At 38.0% G+C, this 27,812-nt stretch overlaps 3 protein-coding genes across 3 annotated transcripts; 1 reads left to right on the forward strand and 2 right to left on the reverse strand.

The window, feature by feature from the left end:
- Positions 1-373: 373 nt before the first annotated feature.
- Positions 374-5,008, reverse strand: LOC117330383 (complement C1q tumor necrosis factor-related protein 2-like). The gene is made up of 2 exons (XM_033888628.1): positions 4,737-5,008; positions 374-825 (listed from the first exon to the last, which is right to left on the reverse strand). Exons 1-2 carry the CDS (start codon positions 4,963-4,965, stop codon positions 410-412), a joined length of 645 nt encoding a protein of 214 aa, XP_033744519.1. The 5' UTR covers positions 4,966-5,008; the 3' UTR covers positions 374-409.
- A 2,900-nt stretch (positions 5,009-7,908) lies between these two features.
- On the reverse strand, positions 7,909-10,109 carry LOC117330382. Its single transcript, XM_033888627.1, has 2 exons — positions 9,514-10,109; positions 7,909-8,436 (listed from the first exon to the last, which is right to left on the reverse strand). The coding sequence occupies exons 1-2, from the start codon at positions 9,977-9,979 to the stop codon at positions 8,006-8,008; spliced, it is 897 nt and encodes a 298-aa protein (XP_033744518.1). The 5' UTR covers positions 9,980-10,109; the 3' UTR covers positions 7,909-8,005.
- A 10,255-nt stretch (positions 10,110-20,364) lies between these two features.
- LOC117330380 (LIM domain-containing protein 1-like) lies at positions 20,365-25,626 on the forward strand. Its single transcript, XM_033888626.1, has one exon. It carries the CDS (start codon positions 20,499-20,501, stop codon positions 21,936-21,938), a length of 1,440 nt encoding a protein of 479 aa, XP_033744517.1. The 5' UTR covers positions 20,365-20,498; the 3' UTR covers positions 21,939-25,626.
- The last annotated feature ends 2,186 nt before the right edge of the window (positions 25,627-27,812 follow it).

Genomic DNA, 27,812 nt, shown 5'->3' on the forward strand with positions numbered 1-27,812 from the left:
TGACAGTGCGTCATGCGAGGAGCGACAATGCGCCATGCTACAAAATTAACGCGAAAGTGCTTTTACATGAAAATTCTGTCACCCCGTCGCATTGACGGAGCCCTTTTGTCGCATGGCGCATTCTTGCTGTTTGCGTGGCACACTGTCGCTCTTCACAGGGGCGCCAGTACGTGCGATAGGGCAAAGAAATCAGCTTCCATTGTACATGTAGATAGATACTATCTTTACTCTCCATATCGAAATATACTCCAATCAAATGTGATTTGTTAGGTGGCTCCGTGACTTCTACACCGACTCAAAATAAACAAGTTCTATAAATGGATGGTATAAAAGACACCAAAGACCAATAATAATAAATATACCACTGAAACTTAAAATCTATTTATTTGTGCAATGGTAACATATGCCACTATATTTTGAATCCCGTAAAGCTCGTCCAGCCGGCCCCGATAATACGAATATTGTCAGGGTTGTTGGGACTGGGTACGACAGTAACCCAAACTTTATCCCCGACCTTTAACCTCGCCACAACAGAGCTCGTGCCCAGATTGTGGCGCTGTCCTGCAGCATAGGTTCCAGCCAACCGACGACCGTTAACAACCAGGAGAGTTTCGATGTCTTCATTTTCCCACGACAACAAGGAGACAGAGAAATAGTAGACTCCTTCAACTGGACACGTAAACACTCCTGTTAGGTTGTCATAGGATCTCCCCTCGTTGAGAATCACGGATTCAAATATGACTGTTTGATGAAGGTTCAAATGTTCAATGGTATTATTCATTTGAGCAGAAAATGCCGTTTCTTGAACATCAGCGACCCGACGACCTGGAAGAAAACAACCATTTTGTATGGCATGTCATTTCGAGGCCTGCAAGTATAGCAGATTAATACAACGGCATGACACAATTTATATACTGGTAAATATACTTTTCTGTGAAGATCGTAACCTTCCGAAAAATATGTTAACCTTTTGATAATGTATCCATACAGAATAGTAGTTACAATCGACCAGATATATATAGTATGTACATACAAGATGCATGTATAAATAAACTTTGATATATAAGTCTCTGGCTACAGGATAGGTCATCTGTTAAGACGTGTAAATGTGAACATTCAGTCTTATTAGTGATGATTTATAATTCTGATAGATATTAATCTGTAGATTTGAAATATTTACAAGTATTGTTTCCTCCCAAAATTGTGTATAACTTCATAGGTGTCGCATTGCTTTTTTTCTGTAAATCTATCTGGTGAACTTGTACATGTGGAAATGATGTAAATCTCGGTAACAGATGATAAAAATAGACCATATCAGAATCTATGAGAGTATAACACACTGATAAATAGGAATGATTTAATATGAAGTAGACTATAACTACTGCTACAACGGCACTGCCTATTGAGAACACATCACTGTGACAACAGCACTGTCTATTGTGAACACATCACTGTCACAACATCACTGCCTATTGAGAACACATCACTGTCACAACATCACTGCCTATTGTGAACACATCACTGTCACAACATCACTGCCTATTGTGAACACATCACTGTCACAACAGCACTGTCTATTGTGAACACATCACTGTCACAACATCACTGCCTATTGTGAACACATCACTGTCACAACAGCACTGCCTATTGAGAACACATCACTGTCACAACATCACTGCCTATTGTGAACACATCACTGTCACAACAGCACTGTCTATTGTGAACACATCACTGTGACAACATCACTGTCTATTGTGAACACATCACTGTGACAACAGCACTGTCTATTGTGAACACATCACTGTCACAACATCACTGTCTATTGTGAACACATCACTGTGACAACAGCACTGTCTATTGTGAACACATCACTGTGACAACATCACTGCCTATTGTGAACACATCACTGTCACAACGGCACTGTCTGTTGTGAACACATCACTGTGACAACATCACTGTCTATTGTGAACACATCACTGTCACAACATCACTGTCTATTGTGAACACATCACTGTCACAACATCACTGTCTGTTGTGAACACATCACTGTCTCAACATCACTGTCTATTGTGAACACATCACTGTGACAACATCACTGTCTATTGTGAACACATCACTGTCACAACAGCACTGTCTATTGTGAACACATCACTGTCACAACAGCACTGTCTATTGTGAACACATCACTGTCACAACAGCACTGTCTATTGTGAACACATCACTGTCACAACATCACTGTCTGTTGTGAACACATCACTGTCACAACATCACTGTCTGTTGTGAACACATCACTGTCTCAACATCACTGTCTATTGTGAACACATCACTGTGACAACATCACTGTCTATTGTGAACACATCACTGTCACAACATCACTGTCTATTGTGAACACATCAATGTCACAACAGCACTGTCTATTGTGAACACATCACTGTCACAACGGCACTGTCTATTGTGAACACATCACTGTCACAACAGCACTGTCTATTGTGAACACATCACTGTCACAACGGCACTGTCTATTGTGAACACATCACTGTCACAACGGCACTGTCTATTGTGAACACATCACTGTCACAACGGCACTGTCTATTGTGAACACATCACTGTCACAACAGCACTGTCTATTGTGAACACATCACTGTCACAACAGCACTGTCTATTGTGAACACATCACTGTCACAACAGCACTGTCTATTGTGAACACATCACTGTCACAACAGCACTGTCTATTGTGAACACATCACTGTCACAACATCACTGCCTATCGTGAACACATCACTGTCACAACGGCACTGTCTATTGTGAACACATCACTGTCACAACGGCACTGTCTATTGTGAACACATCACTGTCACAACAGCACTGTCTATTGTGAACACATCACTGTCACAACAGCACTGTCTATTGTGAACACATCACTGTCACAACAGCACTGTCTATTGTGAACACATCACTGTCACAACAGCACTGCCTATTGTGAACACATTCCAGTAACAAATGTGCCAGGTCGACGTATCTAAGGACATTTCGAGGTGGCAGTGATGAACAGCCCGAGGGCCTGACGTGACCATAGTGACATACATATCTATTGGCGCAATGGTTCAATTCAATTCAATTCAATTTTATTCCAGGGGCCTTACAGCCCAAAGGTTTACATAGTTAATTGACATTAATGAACATGTTGTAATAAACATAATTTCACATTTGGAGAGTGATCGATTGCGACGTAAACACAATTTTAAATATATGTTCTTATTAATTATATAAGTATTCTTTGAGTCAAAGTATTACACAAATATTGTGAAAGACACCGATATGTATACTTTGCATATAGATAGATATTTATGTGTACAGTCTGCAGTACTTGTTGTTCCGACTGGAATAAACATTACGTCAATACATCTCAATAGAAATGAAATATAATATTTGAAACGAACACAACAAGTATTTACTTATAATGCTTCTGACCTTCGTTTATATGCAAAATGACTAAATTTTCCAAGATTACTTAACTCTTTGACATTTTTCACACTCATGAGTTGAATAAGTTTAAAAATGCTAGGTCTACGATAATAGTATGGTTTCAAATATTTAGTACGTAAGTCTATGTAAAAAGAACATTTTAAAATAAAATGGAACTCATCCTCAATATCAATATTATTGCATAATGTACATCTCCTATTTTCTCTTGTTACATTCCTGTATCTTCCACTCTCTATATTTAGTTGATGCGACGATAATCTAATTTTTGAGATGCACTTCTTGTATCGGTGATCGATAGGTTTCCTTAAATAAAATTGCAAGCCAAAATTGTCTATCAAATGTTGATATAAATAACCTTTTGGAGAGTTTCGAATATTACATAGCAGTTCTTGAATATGAATTTCTTGGAATTTGCTTTCGATTAATTTGTAAGTAATTTTACTTTCAAAAGTGCTGTTCCATAAATACCCTAATCCTAGTTTTTCTAGTTCTAGTTTAATATTCACTATCCACTCATCATTATTTAGTAACCTGTGTTCATAGCATGCTCTCAACACACAGTTATCAGTATCTTTAATTTTAGTCCAGTATTTCAAAATTTTCAATTTTCTATCTATATACATAGGTAATCTGCCTAATTCAAAATAAACTAAATCGTGACTAGTACTTTTCGAAACGCCTAGACTTTTTTTTACAAAACAGTGAGTGTACTTTTTCAACCTCGGTAGCTTTGTGAAAGCCCCACACTTCACTAGCATAACTTAAAACACTGGTAACGTAGGTATCAAAAACTGAACATATCGTTTCTATATTAAAATAATGGTTTTTCATTTTATTCATAAGTCTGAAATACGCTTGGTTACATGCAGTCATGCCAGGGTACAACTATCACTTTACCATATATATCTTAATAGCAAACACAACGCATCATTTACCATCAATGTTGTTGATGCGAATGTTTCAAATGTGAACTTCCTGTACGGTTTCTAATAACTATTCTGAAAGAAAGCATTTTTGATACAATACAACACATCTATTTTTAAACTAAACAACTCAATGATGCGAGCCATCAGCATTTTCGTTCTGTTAACACTTCACGACTGTCTGTTGTTCATTACTATTTTTTCTATCACATTCCCTAACCAGAGACTTATTTGTTACATATAGATGTATATAGATCTCTGCCCTACCGGATACTAATTTTTAGATACAATTGCACATGTGGTTTTTCATTTTTATAGATAACGTACGGCGGCTCATTGCTGACATTTCCATTTGAGTTTCCTGTAGTTTTGTCTGAGAGTGACGTAATTCTGTTTTAGTATTCTCTAAGTCAGCTTTCGTTGTCTGCAGCTCCAGTTTCATCGTGACAAATTCTCTCTCCAGAGTGTTTAGTCTGGCCTGTAATGTGTCGGACGTTTGTGCCAACTTTACATCAGCAAGCAACACAAACATAAACAACATCCAGATCGCCATCATGTCAACGCTTGCAATGCACAGTGGTACCTATACGTTTCTTATCGCAGAGTTGACAAAATGGCCTGATGACCTTTCTCATTATCGGTGAAGGAAACACAAGATACTATGGGAAGGTTGTCGAGACTGTAGTAATCTAAACAACCTGACATACAGCCGGGGTGGACATGTGTTCCCTAAAACGTGTGTGTATTCTTTTCATTAAAGCCTCTCTATTCTTTCGTAACATAATTATGACAAAATTACAAAAATACGTTAAATGATTGAATTCATATCCTAGTGATGAAATAGTGTGGGCATTAATACCGTAGTTTTTTTTTTTTTTTTTTTTTATTATTATCAATTCCAACTAAAACTGGTAAACTACCCACTGATAGAGGATATCTAATGCGATGCTCCACTCTCTATATGTAAATGAGCAGCGGAAAATGTGTCATACACCCATGTACAAACGGGTTTTTTTGAAAAATGGCGTACTGGCAAAGAAAACATCCCAAAATCAATCCGACATACTCTGTTTAACCGTGGACGTAAAGAATAGGAATTGGCAAAATGTCAACATGACAAACGACATACAGAGTCAACGTATCTCCGGTAGATAAAAGTAAAGACGAGCTAAACGTGAAAAAGTCATCCTGAATAGGCAATGATACTTCTCCGCATTTGATAAACAAACCCATGCTTTTCTGTTTATCATCCAGGAATGTAACTCCTCAGCGCGCAGGGTTTATTACATACTTTACTTACGATTTGTTTACGTCACTGAGCAGAGTTGATGGAAATCAAATGACGATCAACCCATAGGGATTATGAAATTTAGCTTGATGAAGTTTTATATTTATAAAGAAAAAAAGAAAGAGGCTTTAAACGGTTCCGTCCTTGTCTCATTGAGTCGTATTTTGTTCCATTAGTAGGAAGGATGAATCCGAAACAATGCGAAGACACGTGGTAGGTCTTCCCGTGACGTCAGAAACATACTCTCCCAACTGACTGTACTACAATACCAAATAACGACTTATTCTTATTTAGGTTTAATACTAAATTAATTAAGTGTCCTAGTTACTTTTTCCTACGACCACACTTAGACTCCCTGATATTTCAAGAACATATTGTACAGTAGTAACTAAAAGGTTTGTCGTAATTCAGGCATTTTTTTGGAATTTCTCTCTAGTATTCTTATCTTTTAGAGTCAAGAGAGCAACGTTACCTGGTTAAATTAATCCAAATATCACAATTCAAGTTGGCATTTCCTTAATACACATACATTTTATGTATTCATTTATTCATTCCGTGATGTCTGGCATTGTCTAGAGGGTGATTAGTGGATTTGTTTTTAATTTAAAAGGTCTTAATTATGTCCAAACGGATTATATTTTGTGAAATAAATTTGAAAAGTTTGATGCGCATTCTGTTGTTGTTGTTTTGTTGTTTTTTTGTTTTTCATTGTTTTTTCTTTTTTTTTTTCTAATTAAGTTATGAAACATATTTTAGATGTCTATTGCGTATACATGTATATTGATTTGATCATCTTTTGTTTGAGTTAGAAATTCGGTCATTACTGTCAGTATTTTCTTTGTTTTAATATCAGAGAGTAAAATCTACCTCCGCGTACGTGTTCTCGTTTTATCTGCATTGTATTGAGTAATTTCGACAGAATCCATTAATAAACACGTGTATTGAAGTTCACGTGCTGAAGTAAACACTTGACCATTCATCTTTCTAAGTGCGTCAGAGAGGATCACTCCAGTATATGCTGGTTTATTTCTATGTGTACCTACAACTAAACCGTATTAACATTAAAATGGATGATTTAAATCAATGAAAATCAGAAGTGCAGACAAGGTTGTTTAAGATCCTCTATATATCTTCAAAACATATAAATTTTGACAAAATGACAAAACATGTTGCTAGAATACACTATAACATTATACATACCCTAATGATGAAATAATGAAAGAATCAATACCGTAGTTGTTTTTTTTTTATAATAACAATTCAAACCTGGATACTAAAACGACTGATAACGGGGAATATATAATACGATGATCCGCTCTCTATAAGAAAATGAGTCGTGGAAAATATACCATACAAGCATGCCTGTGTAAACTGGTTTGTTTTGAAGAATGGCGGACTGGCGATCAAAGCCACGCAAGAAGAAACCTGAGCTGGCCGCCTGTCTCTAGAATATCGAAATTATAAATCAAATTGAGGTTTATGATTTTGGTCTCGAGGATTTGGTCCCGATTCTAGCCTAAGTTTCAAACTAGGGGGAGATAATCTAGTATTAGAGGTTAGTGGAGCAATTCTAACAAAATTCCTAGGGACTGGTGGCCAGTCTAGAAGAAGCCCAAAGTCGATCAGATGTTTTGGCTGCCGCCGCGAAGGCAAAGAAGAGGAGTGGGGGAAATCCCAGCATCATATCCGACTCACAGAATCAATAGGAGTCTGTTAGACAAAAGTCATGATACATGTAGGCTAAACGTAAAAAACCAACATGAATTGACAGCGACACGTCTCCGCATAGGATAAGCACGAACATGCATTTTTGCTGATCATCCGGGCTCACGGTTGGTTCAAGTTCTATTTTAGATGTTTATTACAATTACTTGTTAATGGATTAAAATAAATAGGGGCAATCCCGATTGTTTGATTCCAGATTCTATAAATCGACTATTCCTACAGACAACATTATAGTGAGAAACAAGTAGCGGTAACGATATAGGTGTCGTTAGGAATCTATGACTCTAATATCTGATCATTAACGAATTTAAAGTCATTTCTAGATCGGCGTTAGTTAAATAATGTACTCGCGAATAAGTCTGAAAAGGTAAGTTCGCGAAATAAAGTATTCCAAGTGATTTACATTATCATCTGATGCCTACAGTATATCGAAGCGACTCGTCATAATCATTCTGACTAATCTTATATATAAGAGTAAAACATTAATTCCGTTCCTTTGCATTGTTTCAAATCATTTTTATTATAAATTATTTGTAGATAAAACAATAGATTGTAGAAGATAACAGAGTACATTTCAACATTGTCATCGAATCAAAAATCCAGTAAAAGAGCTCCAGCCACCGCCCATAATACGAATGTTGATCCCTGCTCTAATCGTTGGGACGTTAAGAATTCGAACCCAGACCCTGTCTCCGGTTTGCAGATTAACTGATGTAGAGCTGGTTCCTTGGTTAAACGTAGACGTCCCAGCCGCAAAAGTCAGCAGCGCTTGATTTCCATTCACGACCAGCTCAGTTTCAATTTTCTCGTTTGGAAAGACCATAATGGTAACAGTGAAGTAATAGGTCCCCGACGTGGGACTCGTGAACACTCCATTATTGCTGTTGTAGACACCGTCTGTGTTTAGGGGGGCGGAGTCAAACACGACTGTCTGTAGAATCTTCAGGCCGTCGGCTGGTATTCCCAACTCAGCATGGAATGATATGGCTTGTAAGTCGGTTATTCCACGTAGACCTGTAATACGACATGTAGGTTTTGTAATTACAAAGCATACACATAAACTATAAACATAGCATAGAGAAAGTCACATCTTTACCATTCGAATCGTAAGTGGATATTATATACAGGCATATTGTGCTTGACAATTAAATATATAACCAAGAAACACTAATGACGAAGGGAGACAACTTATGAATGATATACGGCGGGGGTAAGGTAGGTAAAGGACATCAACGTCTATATAATAGATGATGTGGACTATGTGATATATATATTTATTACATTTTTACCAGTGAAATATCAAAAATTATTTATTCTATAAAAGTGATATTTTTCACTGAAAAATATCACTTTTGTTGATTTGACCAATCAAATTAATGATTAGAGAATACCAAAATAATTGACCAATCAGAAAGCCCGACATATATGTCAGCACCTGGACAGGGGAAACTACTTTTTTTGTTTACAAATTATCGCTGTAGTCCTAGTTAGGATACGGGGTAGGGTTTTCGCTGATAAAAAATGTAATAAACAGAATATCTAACTCGTGTGGCTAATATTTTGATATTTTTCACTCGTGCTGCGCACTCGTGAAAAATATCAAAATATTAGCCCCACTCGTGAAATATATTTGGTATTACTGAAGACACTGTCAGATATCCTCTATACATAACGTCAATGGGAGTAAGGTAGGTAAAGGACATCAGAGTCTATATAATAGATGATGTAGACTATGTGATATATATATATATATAATGTCAATGGGTGTAAGGTAGGTAAAGGACATCAGAGTCTATATAATAGATGATGTAGACTATGTGATATATATATATATAATGTCAATGGGTGTAAGGTAGGTAAAGAACATCAGAGTCTATATAATAGATGATGTGGACTATGTGAGAAAGTATCCAAACTTAATATATTCTCAGCAATACATCATTACTTCGAAATGACGAATGGGGAGTCTAAATAGCATACAGACAACACATAGACAAAGAAACAATTAGAAAGCAATTGAATTATAATTCTATCACGTGATATACCATAGTAAATAAATAATACTTGTAAAATAAATTACTATAAACTTACTCATTCGGCGAGTTCCAGGGAGTGGTTCGGGTTGATTCAATTTGGATTCTCCTTCAGCTTCCGATAATGTGATGGGGTATTTTGGTAATGTCGGTGTTCGGTCGTGGTCCCCTTGTGTCATATTCTGTTTCCATAATTGTAGAATCTGAGATAATGTGCGCGACTTTAAAGAATGGTCCAATCCTATCACCGTTTCCGAGTTGGACTCTGAAGGCATCATGGTAGGACCTGGCTGATTTTCTAGCAATCTTTGCGTTTCGAATAACTGAGACTTCGTTTCTCGAAGTTGTGAACGTGTAAAATCTAGTGCCTCTCTCGTGGATTCTAACTCAGATCTCATTCTAGCTTTTTCCGCAGCAAATTCTTGTTCCAACACCTCAAATCTTTCGTCCAAAGATTTTGAATTCTGTGCCAAAGTTATGCTGACTAGCACAAGGCATACTGACACTTTCAACGTCGCCGCCATGTTGTGGTCAGTTTGCCTTCTGGTGCGTTGGACTTATAGTCCCCTACGCATGATCGTGTTATCTTTTTGTTTATACCAACACGGCAATTTTTTCACATGGGTACACTTACATAATGTATTTCTCACACTGCTATCTGCTCCGTTCTGTCTGAAGGGTACAGTTGTACTGGGAGTTCAGTCTGATAAACGTTCATCTAATAATGATGTTTGTAGCATTGTTTGCAATGTATCCCCATTTCGGCCCAACTGACGTCACATCCACCTCCTTGACGTTATAGCAAATGTTAAACGTTACCAAAGAAAATCAATAATCTAAAAATATCGGCTGGGTGGGACCCTTTAGATTAGCGAGACTCAACGTTAAAAAGAGGTTGTGAATTTCATGATTTTGTATTTATGTTTTTAAACCAGTAATTATCTACATGTAAAAACTCTATAATTGCTCATCCCAATTGCATATTGGTCTACAAACTCGATTTGGTTTGATGAGTTGTTAACTATGACGGTATGAGAAATCAGCGTTGTGCACCCCGTTGCGGTGCCGAATGTTAGAGCTGATTGCCACAGTTGCTTTATCTGACCGACTTCATATACAAGGATCTCTAAGTGTCCGAGATCGGGGACATCGGCACTTCATTGATACGGGTTAAAAAGTACAAATTGGTTCAGAAAGTATGATTTCACGACAAGTTGATTTGTGTGTTATGTGCTTTCAGTATTATCTCTATAGATCTATCTGTATAACCTGCTTGAAAGTAAGGCAACACTTTCTGTAACTTTCATCATAGGCACCGGAGACAATTACCTGTGTTCTGGCAGGGAATGAGCTGAACGGCATTTCTCAGGGGTCTCCGTTGCAATCTATATACAATAAACTCTTACCTTCAGTTTACCAGCTCTTTGCAATTTCGGGTAGTAAAAAATGAAATAAATGGGTAATTTTTGTCATATAAAAAAGATATGCTACTAATGTCTTTATCAGCGTACTGACTAATGGGAATCCCAAACTGTGGTGAGTAATTAATTCTGATACTGAGCCAGAGTACAGGATCCATGATCTACCTTGATATATCTGTTATTACAAACCGGTTAAAAAGCGTTGCTATCCGGATTTTCGCTGGAACAGGGCTTCAATATGTTTTGTAAAGATAAACCACGACATTAAATTTAGGATGTTAATGCACGCACGTTTCTCTTAACAACAAGCAAACTCAGCAGTTAGGATTCGGTATATATATGATAATATTTCAGGATAATACAATGAAATACAATACATAAATGCACAATGCAATACAGACAATACAATACAGACAATACAATACAGACAATACAATACAGACAATACAATGTATTGTTCATTTCAGTGTCGTATATCACAATCACATTTCTGTGAAATGTACATCAAATCTATATCGGTGATCAATCTTTGTAAAACAAGAGATGATCAACTGTTTATATAATGTTAAGATCATCAGTACAGAGAACAGGTGATTGACATGGCCCCTACTGTGTACCTATAACAACTTATCTGGCTGTGGTTCATAATTTATGATAAGAAACGAAATTCGGTCATTACAAAAAAAAACGTATATAACATACAGCCAACAACATTAGTTTTCTTTCAGTTCTGCAGTAACAATGGAGTTTTCTGGAGATGAGGTCCCTATCCGGTGTACCGGTGTTGTTCGTTTATTAAATAAAGACGGACCGGGTGATTTTACATTGTTTTCAGACGAGCCTTGACAAAGACTCCCAAGGCCTGTATTAACATCTACAGGTCCGTCAAGATATATGTTTGAAATATTACATTTAAAAACTGACGAACCGGTTTGTCCGCAAAAACGAACAGGTCCCCTGCTCAATGCGCCATCACTGAAGTAGCGATACACTCTATGAACACGTCTAACTACAGTGCTTCCTTGCAAGTCTTTTGAAACGGGGTCCTAACTTATTTAAAGTCACAGTAATGTTACCAAATGCAGGTTTGTAGACTAGTCTGTTGGATAGAGGCACCGTGACAGCCCAATGTAAATTGTACTGTGGGTCAGATTAAAGACCCTTGTGTTTTCTAGAAATGTGTTTCTCGTTGATTTCACATATCAACAGTCGTCCCTTATCTAGCCTGTTTGTGTAGTCATTGCTATTTAAACATGTATATGACAATTAAATGCAGCTCACATGGACCCTGTTACCTGTACAAGTCACGAGATAGACACCATTCTCGTGGTAGTAATTGTATGAGGTGCAGTATTAAAGTAGCATGCGCCCACCTGTGTAATTGCTATGTGCTGTTAATTGTATTAATTGCCCATAACACTTACGTTTTTTACCTTGTGTGTTTATATAGATATACACCTGTATTTAACTTAAACTGCCTGTGAGATTTGTGCCGGAGATTACGATGTACAAAATGTAACATGAATACGGAGGTCCCAGTTTTTAATACAGCTGCAACTTAAGTCTCAGCCGAAAGAAAACTGCACGTGACTTTGAAAATAGCTTTCATTGTTTATCTGCATGTCCGATATTGGATTTTAAAGCTCATTAAATTTTGGTGGAATTGTCATTATAATGTTTATACATTATGTGATATTATAGTATTATATATTTTTTTGACTTTGTAGACATGGATGTTAATTTTGGTCCGTCCGGCTGTCTGTTTACATTGTAGACTTAGTTCCAATTCAATGGCTGAGACTCCGAAACGACACTTCAACATAATTGGGAGGTCGCAACACACATGGATGACGACAACTCTCAAACGGAGTTTACTCACCGAATACCATGTCCAGGGTCTCCGGACCAAGACCGTAAGGAGTTGGAAGTTGGAAGGAGGCGCGAGGGGGGCGGGGTGGCCGATTGATTAGTACGCATGTATGAAGGTGTCGAATGCTCTTGAACGTTTGCCAAACCACGCGAACGTTTCTGAAAAAAAAACCTCATTCATTAATCATGAGTTATAAGACACCGGACTATCGACACTGGAGACCAGTTATATACATCACGTTTGCATTTCTTCACCCGATACCTACCAAAACAGGTAGGCGGTTATCGCGACCCGTGGCTTCTCTGTACGGACAATGGGTCGTAAACCTGATATTGACAATATTGGATGTGTAATTGATTACTTTACATGGATGATTAGCTAAGATGATCATAAATCATGTTTGTTTTGATCACGATACCAGTGTTATTGTTAAAATCTACCTTCTCGCTTACGGAAAGTGTGACGTTTGGTATCTAAATTATGCTAGAAATTAACTCGTCCTTGTGACAGGATAGTAGTTTTTGTTTTCCTTCTCAAAATATATTGGATAGCTGCACGACTTAACAGCACTTATGAATACATGGGAAAATTGTGGCATGTAAACTATTATAATATAGCCGATATTTAGATGTGAGAAGCATTCAATATCCAAATGAAAATCATTATTTTTTTTCCTGTTAATTACATTTAAAATCCAATACAAAGCCTTGGAGTATCGCTGTTCTGTTGTAGCGGAACTTTCGATCATCGGTGACCAGGTAGCTCAATTGGTAGAGCATCTGGCTAATGTTCGGAAGTCCCGAGTTCGAACTACGGTCTGACCTTGCATATTTTCTCTCCTACTACACTGTCTCGGGCACCTGTGTTCTGTAGAGACTGTTGCCTTGTCTATAGTTCCTTATTGGTGAAATTTCATCTTGAAATTGGGAGCAGGGACTTCCCACAATTTCCCATCCAACGACCGATGCATAGTATTACGGGGAAAGTATTTATACAAGTGAGATGATTAGTTATTCCCCCGAAATCTTTACGAGTGGTCTGTGCCTGACAGGGTACTATACACAGAAACAATCAATTTGATTGAATTATGTACATTATGACGAATATTAGATGGTGTTTAGCGTGAATGGTGATGTAGATGTGGTAGAGCATGGTTGTGTCCGAATGTGTCCGAGTGTGTGTCCAAGTGTGTCGGAGTGAGTGGGAGGATTGTGTCCAAGTGTGTCCGATCATTGTGTCCGAGTGTGTCCGATCATTGTGTCCGCGTGTGTCGGAGGATTGTATCCGTGTTTGTCCGAGGATTGCATCCGAGTGTTTCCGAGTAAAACCTGACGGAAAGTATAAGTAAGTGATTGGTTCCATCGATCACCCTCAGCAATAAGGTTTGATTTTAATTAGATTTTAAGTGAGGAAGTGCATTGTGTATGAAAGGTTAATGAGCGTCGTTGTGGTCGTGAACGTAAATATTGTGTCGTGTCATGTGTTATTGTAATAAGTTGTTAAATTGAAGCAAGTAAAGAATCTGAACCCTCGTTCCTTCCCAACACGGACACGGAACTGGTTACGGAGGAGTCTAAAGAGCATCTTTATTAAATGCAGCACAATTAAAAATATATTTTGTATATTTACACTGACAGGTAACGTCTGCTATGTTAAAGTACACGAGTCTATGAATCTCGAGCTAGTTAACCCACCATTAATTACACGTGAACAATTGGCCGTTGTACACACGATGTCTGGTGAAAGTATCGTTAGTAGAGACTATCATGTAGGGCTGACATAAACATATCATACTTCAATCTCGTACATAATTAATTACGACTTCAAAAGAAAACTAGTCATTACTGAGTAAGTGTTTTTTTATAGCTTGTAACACCAAGACATATCAACTAAACGTCATTAACTTTAATTCTACACATGCCACTAACACTATATTAAAACCCTACAGTAGAGTACGTGTATACATTAGTAAAATATTGACATTTGTGCTTCCTGAATAGTATATGGTATAATGTAATGATACATCTATGTGTATATTATATGGTATAACGTAATGATACATCTATGTGTATATTATATGGTATAACGTAATGATACATCTATGTTTATATTATATGGTATAATGTAATGATACATCTATGTTTATATTATATGGTATAATGTAATGATACATCTATGTTTATATTATATGGTATAACGTAATGATACATCTATGTTTATATTATATGGTATAACGTAATAATACATCTATCTTTATATTATATGGTATAATGTAATGATACATCTATGTGTATATTATATGGTATAACATAAAGATACATCTATGTGTATATTATATGGTATAATGTAATAATACATCTATGTTTATATTATATGGTATAATGTAATGATACATCTATGTTTATATTATATGGTATAACGTAATGATACATCTATGTGTATATTATATGGTATAATGTAATGATACATCTATGTTTATATTATATGGTATAATGTAATGATACATATATGTGTATATTATATGGTATAACGTAATGATACATCTATGTTTATATTATATGGTATAACGTAATGATACATCTATGTTTATATTATATGGTATAACGTAATAATACATCTATGTGTATATTATATGGTATAACGTAATGATACATCTATGTGTATATTATATGGTATAACGTAATGATACATCTATGTGTATATTATATGGTATAACGTAATGATACATCTATGTGTATATTATATGGTATAACGTAATGATACATCTATGTGTATATTATATGGTATAACGTAATGATACATCTATGTGTATATTATATGGTATAATGTAATGATACATCTATGTGTATATTATATGGTATAACGTAATGATACATCTATGTGTATATTATATGGTATAACGTAATGATACATCTATGTGTATATTATATGGTATAACGTAATGATACATCTATGTGTATATTATATGGTATAACGTAATGATACATCTATGTTTATATTATATGGTATAATGTAATGATACATCTATGTGTATATTATATGGTATAACGTAATGATACATCTATGTGTATATTATATGGTATAACGTAATGATACATCTATGTGTATATTATATGGTATAATGTAATAATACATCTATGTGTATATTATATGGTATAATGTAATGATACATCTATGTGTATATTATATGGTATAACGTAATGATACATCTATGTGTATATTATATGGTATAATGTAATGATACATCTATGTTTATATTATATGGTATAACGTAATGATACATCTATGTTTATATTATATGCTCTCATACTCTCCTAGATATTTACGATTGTGATATTCATGAAGTCAATTTTCTATTTGTTTGGAGTTTTTTTCCAATTCGGAAACAGGAAAACAGTTTGGCATCAAAAATCACTGGAATACTATATGTGCGTTATCTATGCTATACAGATTGGTCACGTGCCATCCATTTTCAGCAAATTCTTGGTTGTTGATTGAAGTTTGTTGCACGTTTACGCGTACCCAATAAAATTAGACTTGATATTTTTTATATTTTTCTTTATAGAATACCACAATGTTTCATAATAATTTCGTCTGATTTCTTAAGTACAAATGTATATTAACAAGGGTATTTTGAAGTATTCATATACAAATGAACCATGTCGCGGATACGTATATTGGTTAAAACACAATGTACATTATCCTGACATGATGATATACATATATACACTGTACATGTACATTATACTGACATGATGATATAGATATACAAAATGTACACTGTACATGTACATTACATTCTATACTGACATGATGATATAGATATATTTGATATATTGACATGATAGGCATAAACATGTTCACATGATACACGATGTACACGTATATACATGTTCACATGATACACGATGTACACGTACGTACATTCATGTTCACATGATACACGATGTACACGTACATAAATTATATGAACTGATATACACATGCAAACTGAAAATATTGATGTAAATAATTACCATATAATTGTGTTAGCACGGGGATTTACATGTGGTTTTTAATTCTTATAATCTAATTATTTATGAGTCGTTTTTAGTGATTATAGATGGGCACTTCCTTATTTCTCACACGAGATCAAAACGAACTGTCTGGCCCATTCTCAAAATTCCACAAGTGATAAAACCAGATACCTATAATGTTACGTAGGTCTCTAGAATCGGGACAGCTAGAATTATAAGTTTGATGAATATGTTCTGATTTGTTTCAATAATCATGCTACTACACCAGTACTTGATAAATATCACTGTTAGAACATCATGAGTCAATGTTTTAGAAAAAACTTAATTGTAAATTCCACGAATTCCAGTGATATAACTGATGACGTACAGGTGAGCAAGAAGATTAATTGGACCAACCCGTGCCTTGACCGACCCGTGCCTTGACCGGTCCGTGCACCTCGTATAACTAGGCTCTGTCAGATTGCACTTCGGCCAGTGACCACCAGGAATGTAATTGAAATACCTAGGTTTAATTAGGATTGGCCCCATATGGTTTGTCGCTCTGATATACAAACTTACCAGGTACAAGTTAATCTGATTTCACCAGGCGTGTGTCACTATATAAACAATATTGATTTCCATTGTTTTTTGTTGACCTAAGTTTTCGCCAGTTTTAAATATATATACGGCCGGCTATGTTTAGATAACTTTGGTGTCACGCCGTGTCAAGAGGAAATTATGACGACCTCAGCATTTATTCCAGAATACTTAGAATGCTCACTCAAGTCTCATATTATAATAACCTCTGTAATCTACCCATACCAACCAGCGTCAGATAAGTATGTCGGTAGAGCGAGAACACATATGTAATTCATGAATTAAGTTAATATATTATATCCAATCGCTTACGTGTCTCTAAGGACCGTGGGTACAAAGAAACCCCCTCACCCTGGAGTGGCCTACAAGGACCCCGGGTACAAAGGAAACCCCTCACTCTGGAGTGGCCTACAAGGACACCGGGTACAAAGGAAACCCCTCACTCTGGAGTGGCCTACAAGGACCCCGGTACAAAGGAAACCCCCTCACTCTGGAGTGGCCTACAAGGACCCCGGGTACAAAGAAACCCCCTCACTCTGGAGTGGCCTACAAGGACCCCGGGTACAAAGAAACCCCTCACTCTGGAGTGGCCTACAAGGACCCCGGGTACAAAGGAACCCCCTCACTCTGGAGTGGCCTACAAGGACCCCGAGTACAAAGGAAACCCCTCACTCTGGAGTGGCATACAAGGACCCCGGTACAAAGGAAACCCCCTCACTCTGGAGTGGCCTACAAGGACACCGGGTACAAAGGAAACCCCTCACTCTGGAGTGGCCTACAAGGACCCCGGGTACAAAGAAACCCCCTCACTCTGGAGTGGCATACAAGGACCCCGGTACAAAGGAAACCCCTCACTCTGGAGTGGCATACAAGGACCCCGGGTACAAAGGAAACCCCTCACTCTGGAGTGGCCTACAAGGACCCCGGGTACAAAGAAACCCCCTCGCTCTGGAGTGGCCTACAAGGACCCCGGGTACAAAGAAACCCCCTCACTCTGGAGTGGCATACAAGGACCCCGAGTACAAAGGAAACCCCTCACTCTGGAGTGGCATACAAGGACCCCGGGTACAAAGAAACCCCCTCACTCTGGAGTGGCCTACAAGGACCCCGGGTACAAAGAAACCCCCTCGCTCTGGAGTGGCCTACAAGGACCCCGGGTACAAAGGAAACCCCTCGCTCTGGAGTGGCCTACAAGGACCCCGGGTACAAAGAAACCCCCTGGCTCTGGAGTGGCCTACACATTTGTCGCCTCCTATAATCATGCAGTGGTTAACAGCTGTATGTTGGGCCAGACCATAACTTACTGCAACAATCATATTATAAGTATAAAACTGCAGTAACATGTATGATGTCATTATCACACATTAACTTTCTTAGTTATCATGAATAATATTTATGTGAAACTTGTATGTGTTCACTCGAGACATAAAATTCAGTTTTCAAGTTTTACAGCATAGTATAATACAAAAATACAACACTTACACATGAAATAATCACATCACATATATCATCATCATCATACATTAATTGTGCTCTCTTGGGAGCATTCTAATACATTTACTGTGTCTAATACATTAATTGTGTTCCCTTGGGAGAATTCCAATACATTAATTGTGGTCCCTTGGTAGAATGTTGTGCCCCTGTCTACAAATTTGCATTTATATTTTTAAATATGTAACGCCAATGTGTTATAACAGCGGCCTCGTTCTTTGTATGTGTGATATAAACTTACTAAGGAATCAAATGTGTTGGTAGAATACCAAACATACACTAAGATGTGATGTAATAAGATATGGGTGTAACCCAGGGGAGGAAGCAGTCTGATTGACATACAGACCACCTTCATTACGTAGTGTAATAATGATGACCTATGTTTTTATCAGATTGGATAACTCGGAGTCTTAGAACCTGATGAAACAAGATTATCATATAGCTATACCCGAGCCTACGCTGCAAACTTCGCTCTCATTTTTTGGTGTTTTTCTTTAGTTTCGCGAAAACGAGATTACCCTGTGAAGTACATGCATGTTAAATTCCCTCCGGACAGGTGTATCCATCTGGTGTGAGATTGATAAACTCATTCATCTCTTTGGGGGTATCTCAGTCCAACGGGTACAAGCACGATGCTTGGCGTTTGGCAGATTAGATAATTGAGATCTCACTTCCAAGGCGGTGAATGATAATTTGTCTCTTATCCTGTTATCTTACTTTCGACTCAACAGATTCCCTTTCATTCAAGTTTCTTCTTTCAATAATGTTACCAATTTTGTGACATTGTTTATTTTGTTTTTACAAATTTTGTTCAATATAATGTGGGTTGAATATTCATCAACATGGATGGGATTCTCAATATTCTACACATGTACCTTTATTTTTTAAATTTTCAAACCAGTCATTTTTGTTCCCGTTGCCATTTTACAACGTGTATAAATAAAAGTGTGTCATAGTAAAGTTTTAAAAGATTTTTGTTGATTTTGTGACGTTTTTCTCCTCGTGGAGAAATAGATGACATCGCGTAAGTCTCTGGTGACATGGACTCCTCACTTCGTTCTAAGGTGTGATAGTCAGTGAGTAAAGCGGTCTTTAACCGATTTGATTATCTATATGTTAAGTGGATACATTTCGTCAGTTGTTTACCTGGACGGGACATGTGTGATAATTCACACATGAAGCAGACAAATCTTTGATATACAGGTGGGGTCGCTCAACAACTTTCACTCAATTGGGTATGTGGTTGTGTAACCCACGAGATTATCCTTCATTAGAGACGATTTACCGCGACCCAATATACGATTCCGTAAAATATAGCCCATTTTTTGTCCGGGTATTATTCACCTATAAATACGCTATTGACAACAAACCTGTGTCTGGTATACATAATTTGTATATACCTACCTTATGAAAGTATGACAAGAGTCCAGCTGTCTATCATACCGGGACTGTGTGTATCACTGTAAGGCCACTACACGCTCCACAACACACAATTCTATTGGTGTGGTCACTGAGGCGTGGAGAAAATCAGGTTGCTTGTATTACCTATGTACCTATTATAGTAGGAAATGAGGGCAGTTATGCTGTAGAGGTGGATAGGAATGCTGTGTCGGTGGTGTGTACTGGTCCGGCGTTGACTACCAGAGAAAGTGTCACACCTGTTAACATAATGGACCTTAATTATAATTTGAATGCTAATCTCAACAGTTCTGGTGGCTACAACATCATGCCATCACAACAGAACACTGCTGGAACATCAATGTGGATCGGAAGTTACCCGTCCCAGCAGCAGTTACAGCAGTTGTCTGGCCAGATGGCGACCATGAACATTGCTGACACAGGGACGAATTATTTGGATACATACATGGCTCTGTCACAACAAAATGGACTGGGTGTGCCTGCTCACACACCCAATACGGATTTTTATGTGACATCTGTTCAGCAGGCTCCCACGGGTGGAATTAACACGACATTGGCGAACAGTAATAATGGTATGGATCTACAGGCAGCTACGAGACTTGCCAACCAACAATTGTCACCAACGTTAGGTATTGAAATGGCACAAGTTCAGATGATGAGCACTGAACAACAAGTGGCACTGCTGACCGAATTACAGCGTAAAAACGCAGCAGCTGGTCTACTTCCACCCCAGTTCCCCCCACCCGCGTATCCAACTAACCAGCAACCACAGTTCCCAAAGCAGTATGTTGTGTCGAGTACCATAAGCAGTAGTTCTGCTCCAATGTCGCCTTCTTCCACGGGTTCCAGTTCGGCTCCCCAGACTCCAACGTCGGAGAGATACGGAACGACGTTGGGTGTCAAATCCAGCTCTCCCGAAAGCACCGGAAGTAATCTACATCAGCGGTCTTTTACGATTTCTGAAACGAGCAGCACTACGTCATCAACATCAGTGCCTGGATCACCAACTTGTGGTCTGTCATCTTTTAATGATGACGTCATAGACTCGCCACGATTTCTCAGGTCACCGTCAAACCCGGATACTCCTTCAAAATCTACACATGCTCCAATTCGTTCGAAATCACTAAAATATGATGTAAGATTTCCACAGGATAAGTGCCACAAATGTTTAAAGAAGGTGTATAAGGTAGAAAGTGTGGGCCCTGTCAAAGGCGCAGTGTACCATAACACGTGCTTTACATGCAAGACATGTAAAACCAAATTAACACTAAAGAATTATTATTTGAGCCAAAATGATAAGTATGACGTTTCTGTTTATTGCAAATCACATCAACCAACTATAGCGGACAAGGGAGGCCATCTTGATGCTAACTCCATACTTATCAAAGGAGCCATGAGTGTGCCCAAACTCGATAAAGTCAATGAGCAAATCAAGGTTAACAAAAATAGCAAGTACCACATGGACGCGAACTCGCTGGACATTTCTCATGCGCGAAACGTACCCGCCACTGATTTACAGACAGGTAATAAGGTCAAGGCCAAAGCGTGGAAGAAAAAGGACAGAGCAATTGACATAGTCCCTCCACGGGACGTTATACGTCATAGTGATCTAGTGCCAGAGTATGACGTAGAGGAATACGAGCACGCGCTTGTGGAACAGCAGCCGGACTACCATTGTTCGCGTCACTAAGGTGCGGTAAATGTGCTGAGATTCGATGTGGTTATATCGGCCTTGTATATGGCATAAAACATCACTGCCAGGTAACATTTTGCCCGTTATATCGTTTAAATGTGGTACGTATTTTGTATCGTGCTTGACAGTTCCGCGTATCGGGTATATTTCACATATATATTGATATATATATATATATATATATACCTCTCTAATTCCTTATCACAGCGGTAATGTGACGTTGGTTTAGGGTATTGTATTATTTATTTATGAATACTTTATACTATATTGAAGTACTGCCTATTGTGTAAACTGAACGCACGTGCTTTCATTTTGGACATGTTGGACAAGTACGAATGTGCACGGAACTGAATAGCGGAAGTGACGTTCAATATCAAACACTAAAATATGAATACTCTATTTATACAAATCAAATTAACTCAACACTTTTCAATCAAAATTGGATACCGGTTCTTCACTGAATCAGCACCATTTTATGTTCATATTTACAAATACTCAATCATTCCGATAATCCATCAGTATTTTCCCGTCATTTGTACAATATACCTCTGTTATCAACTGTCCTACTAATTCTCAATAAAACCTGTACCATGCAAAATAAGGGAGCATGCCCCAATTATTTTTGTGGATATGTTTTTTTGTGCGGACGCATTATGTAATCTGATTATCTGTGTGGACTGTGTACATTGATCTAGATTTGTGTTGACTGTGTACATTGATGATCTGTGTGGACTGTGTACATTGATGATCTGTGTGGACTGTGTACACTGATGATCTGTGTGGACTGTGTACACTAATGATCTGTGTGGACTGTGTACACTGATGATTTGTGTGGACTGTGTACACTGATGATTTGTGTGGACTGTGTACACTGATGATTTGTGTGGACTGTGTACATTGATGATTTCTGTGGACTGTGTACACTGATGATCTGTGTGGACTGTGTACACTGATGATTTGTGTGGACTATATACACTGATGATCTGTGTGGACTGTGTACATTGATGATTTCTGTGGACTGTGTACACTGGTGATCTGTGTGGACTGTGTACACTGATGATCTGTGTGGACTGTGTACACTGATGATTTGTGTGGACTGTGTACACTGATGATCTGTGTGGACTGTGTACACTGATGATTTGTGTGGACTGTGTACACTGATGATTTGTGTGGACTGTGTACACTGGTGATCTGTGTGGACTGTGTACACTGATGATTTGTGTGGACTGTACACTGATGATCTGTGTGGACTGTGTACACTGATGATCTGTGTGGACTGTGTACACTGATGATCTGTGTGGACTGTACACTGATGATCTAGATTTGTGTGGACTGTGTACATTGATGATTTGTGTGGACTGTGTACACTGATGATCTGTGTGGACTGTGTACATTGATGATTTGTGTGGACTGTGTACACTGATAATCTGTGTGGACTGTGTACACTGATCTAGATTTGTGTGGACTGTGTACACTGATGATTTGTGTGGAATGTGTACACTGATGATCTGTGTGGACTGTGTACACTGGTGATCTGTGTGGACTGTGTACACTGATGATTTGTGTGGACTGTGTACACTGATGATCTGTGTGGACTGTGTACACTGATGATTTGTGTGGACTGTGTACACTGATCTAGATTTGTGTGGACTGTGTACACTGATGATTTGTGTGGAATGTGTACACTGATTATTTGTGTGGACTGTGTACACTGATGATCTGTGTGGACTGTGTACATTGATGATCTGTGTGGACTGTGTACACTGATGATCTGTGTGGACTGTGTACACTGATGATTTGTGTGGACTGTGTACATTGATGATCTGTGTGGACTGTGTACACTGATGATCTGTGTGGACTGTGTACATTGATGATCTGTGTGGACTGTGTACACTGATGATCTGTGTGGACTGTGTACACTGATGATTTGTGTTGACTGTGTACACTGGTGATCTGTGTGGACTGTGTACACTGATGATCTGTGTGGACTGTGTACAATGATGATTTGTGTGAACTGTGTACACTGATGATTTGTGTGGAATGTGTACACTGATGATCTAGATTTGTGTGGACTGTGTACACTGATGATCTAGATTTGTGTGGACTGTACACTGATCTAGATTTGTGTGGACTGTGTACACTGATGATCTAGATTTGTAGATTTGTGTTGATATATTGTGTGTAAGAGTTTTCATGTCAGCTAGGTTTCAGAGCGGTCTAACCCTTAGATAGAATTTCACTGTACGGACAAACTAATACGTTCGGACTAAAAAGGTTTTAAAAAACCAGCATTTCCGAAATACTAATTGTTGTACAAAGTTGTTTATCCTGACTAGACAGGTTTTACCCTACCGGGGCTTTCATTTGACCCAAGAGAGTGAGTTTTAAATGCTTTGAATATTTGACTCTTTTGTTTGCAAGGACATGTATATTTCACATGTGCTAGATCCTTTGTATTTGACTTCTTAAAACCAAGGTTCAGCTGATATGTTCGGATTGTCGAGGTGTCTTTGTGTGTAGACTACCCGGTTTTATTATAAATGAGAGTCGCATACCTGTGTCGTTACATGTACAGACTACCAACGTTACAGTGTGCATGCAAACCGTACGTGTCAAATATGAATTACAGAAGTTAAGTGTACATACAAGCTGACAAATTCGGATTACAGAAATTTAAGTGTACATTCAAACTGACGATTCCGGATTATATAAATTCCTATGTATACCGTATACAAGTTGGCGAGTCCGGATAACAGAAATTTAATTGTACATAAATGCGGACGAGTCTGGATTACAGAAGTTCGTATGTTCATACAAGCTGACAAAACCGGATTACAGAAGTTCGTATGTTCATACAAGCGGACGAGTCCGGATTACAGAAGTTCGTACATGTATGTTCATACAAGCTGACAAGTCCGGATTACAGATGTTCGTATGTTCATACAAGCTGACAAGTCCGGATTACAGAAGTTCGTATGTTCATACAGGATGACAAGTCTGGATTTCAGACGTTTGTATGTTCATACAAGCTAACAAGTCCGGATTACAGAAGTTTAAGCGTAAAAAGAAGCTGACGAGTTCAGACTACATAGAATAAGGGTAAATATAAGCTGACTGTCCGGATTATAGAAGTTTAAGTGTACATACCAGCTGACTAGTCCGGATTATAGAAGTTTAAGTGTACAACACGGCGGCATGATGACGAGTCCGGATTACACAAATTTGTATGTTCATACAGGCTGACGAGTCCGTATTACAGAAGTTTGTATATACATACAAGCTGACGAGTCCGGATTACAGAGGTTTTAGTGTACATACTAAATGACGAGTCCGTATTACAGAGGTTTAAGTGTACATACTAAATGACGAGTCCGTATTACAGAGGTTTAAGTGTACATACTAAATGACGAGTCCGTATTACAGAGGTTTAAGTGTACATACAAGCTGACGAGTCCGTATTACAGAGGTTTAAGTGTACATACAAGCTGACGAGTCCGTATTACAGAGGTTTAAGTGTACATACAGAAATGTACTAAATGACGACTCTGGATTACAGACGTTTGTATGTACGTACTGTACAAGCTGATGAGTCCGGATTATAGTGATAGTGTCGGTTTTAGTTTGAATTGAAGCTAGCATTTTCTGATTACAATAGATTTGCAACAAATAAAAATTATAAAGTTCAGTTGAGATTTTTGGGTGCGTACTAATTAACGTGTCAAGGATACTAGAGTGTTGGATTACCATAGTTCCAATCCACAGAAACTGGAGTGTCTAACCAAAGATAAATGATGTTTCAGTGTGCTTACAAGTTAACATGCCCGGAGTATCTAGGTTAAGATGCCCGGAGTATCCAGATTAAGGTAACCGGAGTATCCAGGTTAAGGTGCCCGGAGTATCCAGGTTAAGGTGCCCGGAGTATCCAGGTTAAGTTGCCCGGAGTATCCAGGTTAAGTTGCCCGGAGTATCCAGGTTAAGGTGCCCGGAGTATCCAGGTTAAGGTGCCCGGAGTATCCAGGTTAAGGTGCCCGGAGTATCCAAGTTAAGGTGCCCGGAGTATCCAGGTTAAGGTGCCCGGAGTATCCAGGTAAACGTGCCCGGAGTATCCAGGTTAAGGTACCCGGAGTATCCAGGTTAAGGTACCCGGAGTATCCAGGTTAACGTGCCCGGAGTATCCAGGTTAAGGTACCCGGAGTATCCAGGTTAAGGTACCCGAAGTATCCAGGTTAAGGTGTCCGGAGTATCCAGGTTAAGGTACCCGGAGTATCCAGGTTAACGTACCCGGAGTATCCAGGTTAACGTGCCCGGAGTATCCAGGTTAACGTGCCCGGAGTATCCAGGTTAAGGTACCCGGAGTATCCATGTTAATGTTAACATAGAGAGTGAGCACTCGTTAAACCAACGTTTATGTTTCCATACACTTAATAGCGTGTTCGGATAAACAGTGTGTTCCCGAGTTTGTATACAATGTACACTGGGAGTCTCCAGATTTACAATATTTCGAAGTCCATACAAACCAGAGTGTCCGAATTAGCAAGGTTTCGGAGTCCATACAAACCAGAGTATTCGAATAACCACAGTTTCGATGACACTATACAATAACCACAGTTTCGATGACACTATACAATAACCACAGTTCCGATGACACTATACAATAACCACAGTTTCGATGACTCTATACAATAACCACAGTTTCGATGACACTATACAATAACCACAGTTTCGATGACTCTATACAATAACCACAGTTTCGATGACTCTATACAATAACCACAGTTTCGATGACACTATACAATAACCACAGTTTCGATGACACTATACAATAACCACAGTTTCGATGACTCTATACAATAACCACAGTTTCGATGACACTATACAATAACCACAGTTTCGATGACACTATACAATAACCACAGTTTCGATGACTCTATACAATAACCACAGTTTCGATGACACTATACAATAACCACAGTTTCGATGACTCTATACAATAACCACAGTTTCGATGACTCTATACAATAACCACAGTTTCGATGACACTATACAATAACCACAGTTTCGATGACACTATACAATAACCACAGTTTCGATGACACTATACAATAACCTCAGTTTCGATGACACTATACAATAACCACAGTTTCGATGACACTATACAATAACCACAGTTTCGATGACTCTATACAATAACCACAGTTTCGATGACTCTATACAATAACCACAGTTTCGATGACACTATACAATAACCACAGTTTCGATGACACTATACAATAACCTCAGTTTCGATGACACTATACAATAACCTCAGTTTCGATGACACTATACAATAACCACAGTTTCGATGACTCTATACAATAACCACAGTTTCGATGACACTATACAATAACCACAGTTTCGATGACACTATACAAACTAGCGTTTTCTGATTAACAAAGTTTCGGTGTCTTCATGGACAAATCTGTTCTGGTCAGCAGGTTTTGGAGATTACACAAATAAATGTGTTTTACTACGAGAGTGTCGGTGTCCATATTAACTAGTGTTTGAATGTATAGGGCGAGGTCACAATGTAACTTAAATCATTTTCAAAAATTAATTATAAGCGTTGATGTCAATTATTTTTTTTAGTTTCATCGGGGTATGAAACAAATTTTGTTTGCAAACTTCTGTAAGGATCCGCTATGCGGATTCATACAGTTTGCAAACAAAATTTGTTTCATACCCCGATGAAACTAAAAGAAAATGACATCAATGCTTAAATAACTTTTAACTCTGATGAAAAACACACGTCCTCGCTATGATATGATGAACGTTTAATAAAAACCAAAGTACAAATGTAATAAGAATATTGTTCAGGTCTTTACTACAAAATGT

Source organism: Pecten maximus, chromosome 7, assembly GCF_902652985.1.
Source record: "Pecten maximus chromosome 7, xPecMax1.1, whole genome shotgun sequence".
NCBI lineage: Eukaryota > Metazoa > Mollusca > Bivalvia > Pectinida > Pectinidae > Pecten > Pecten maximus.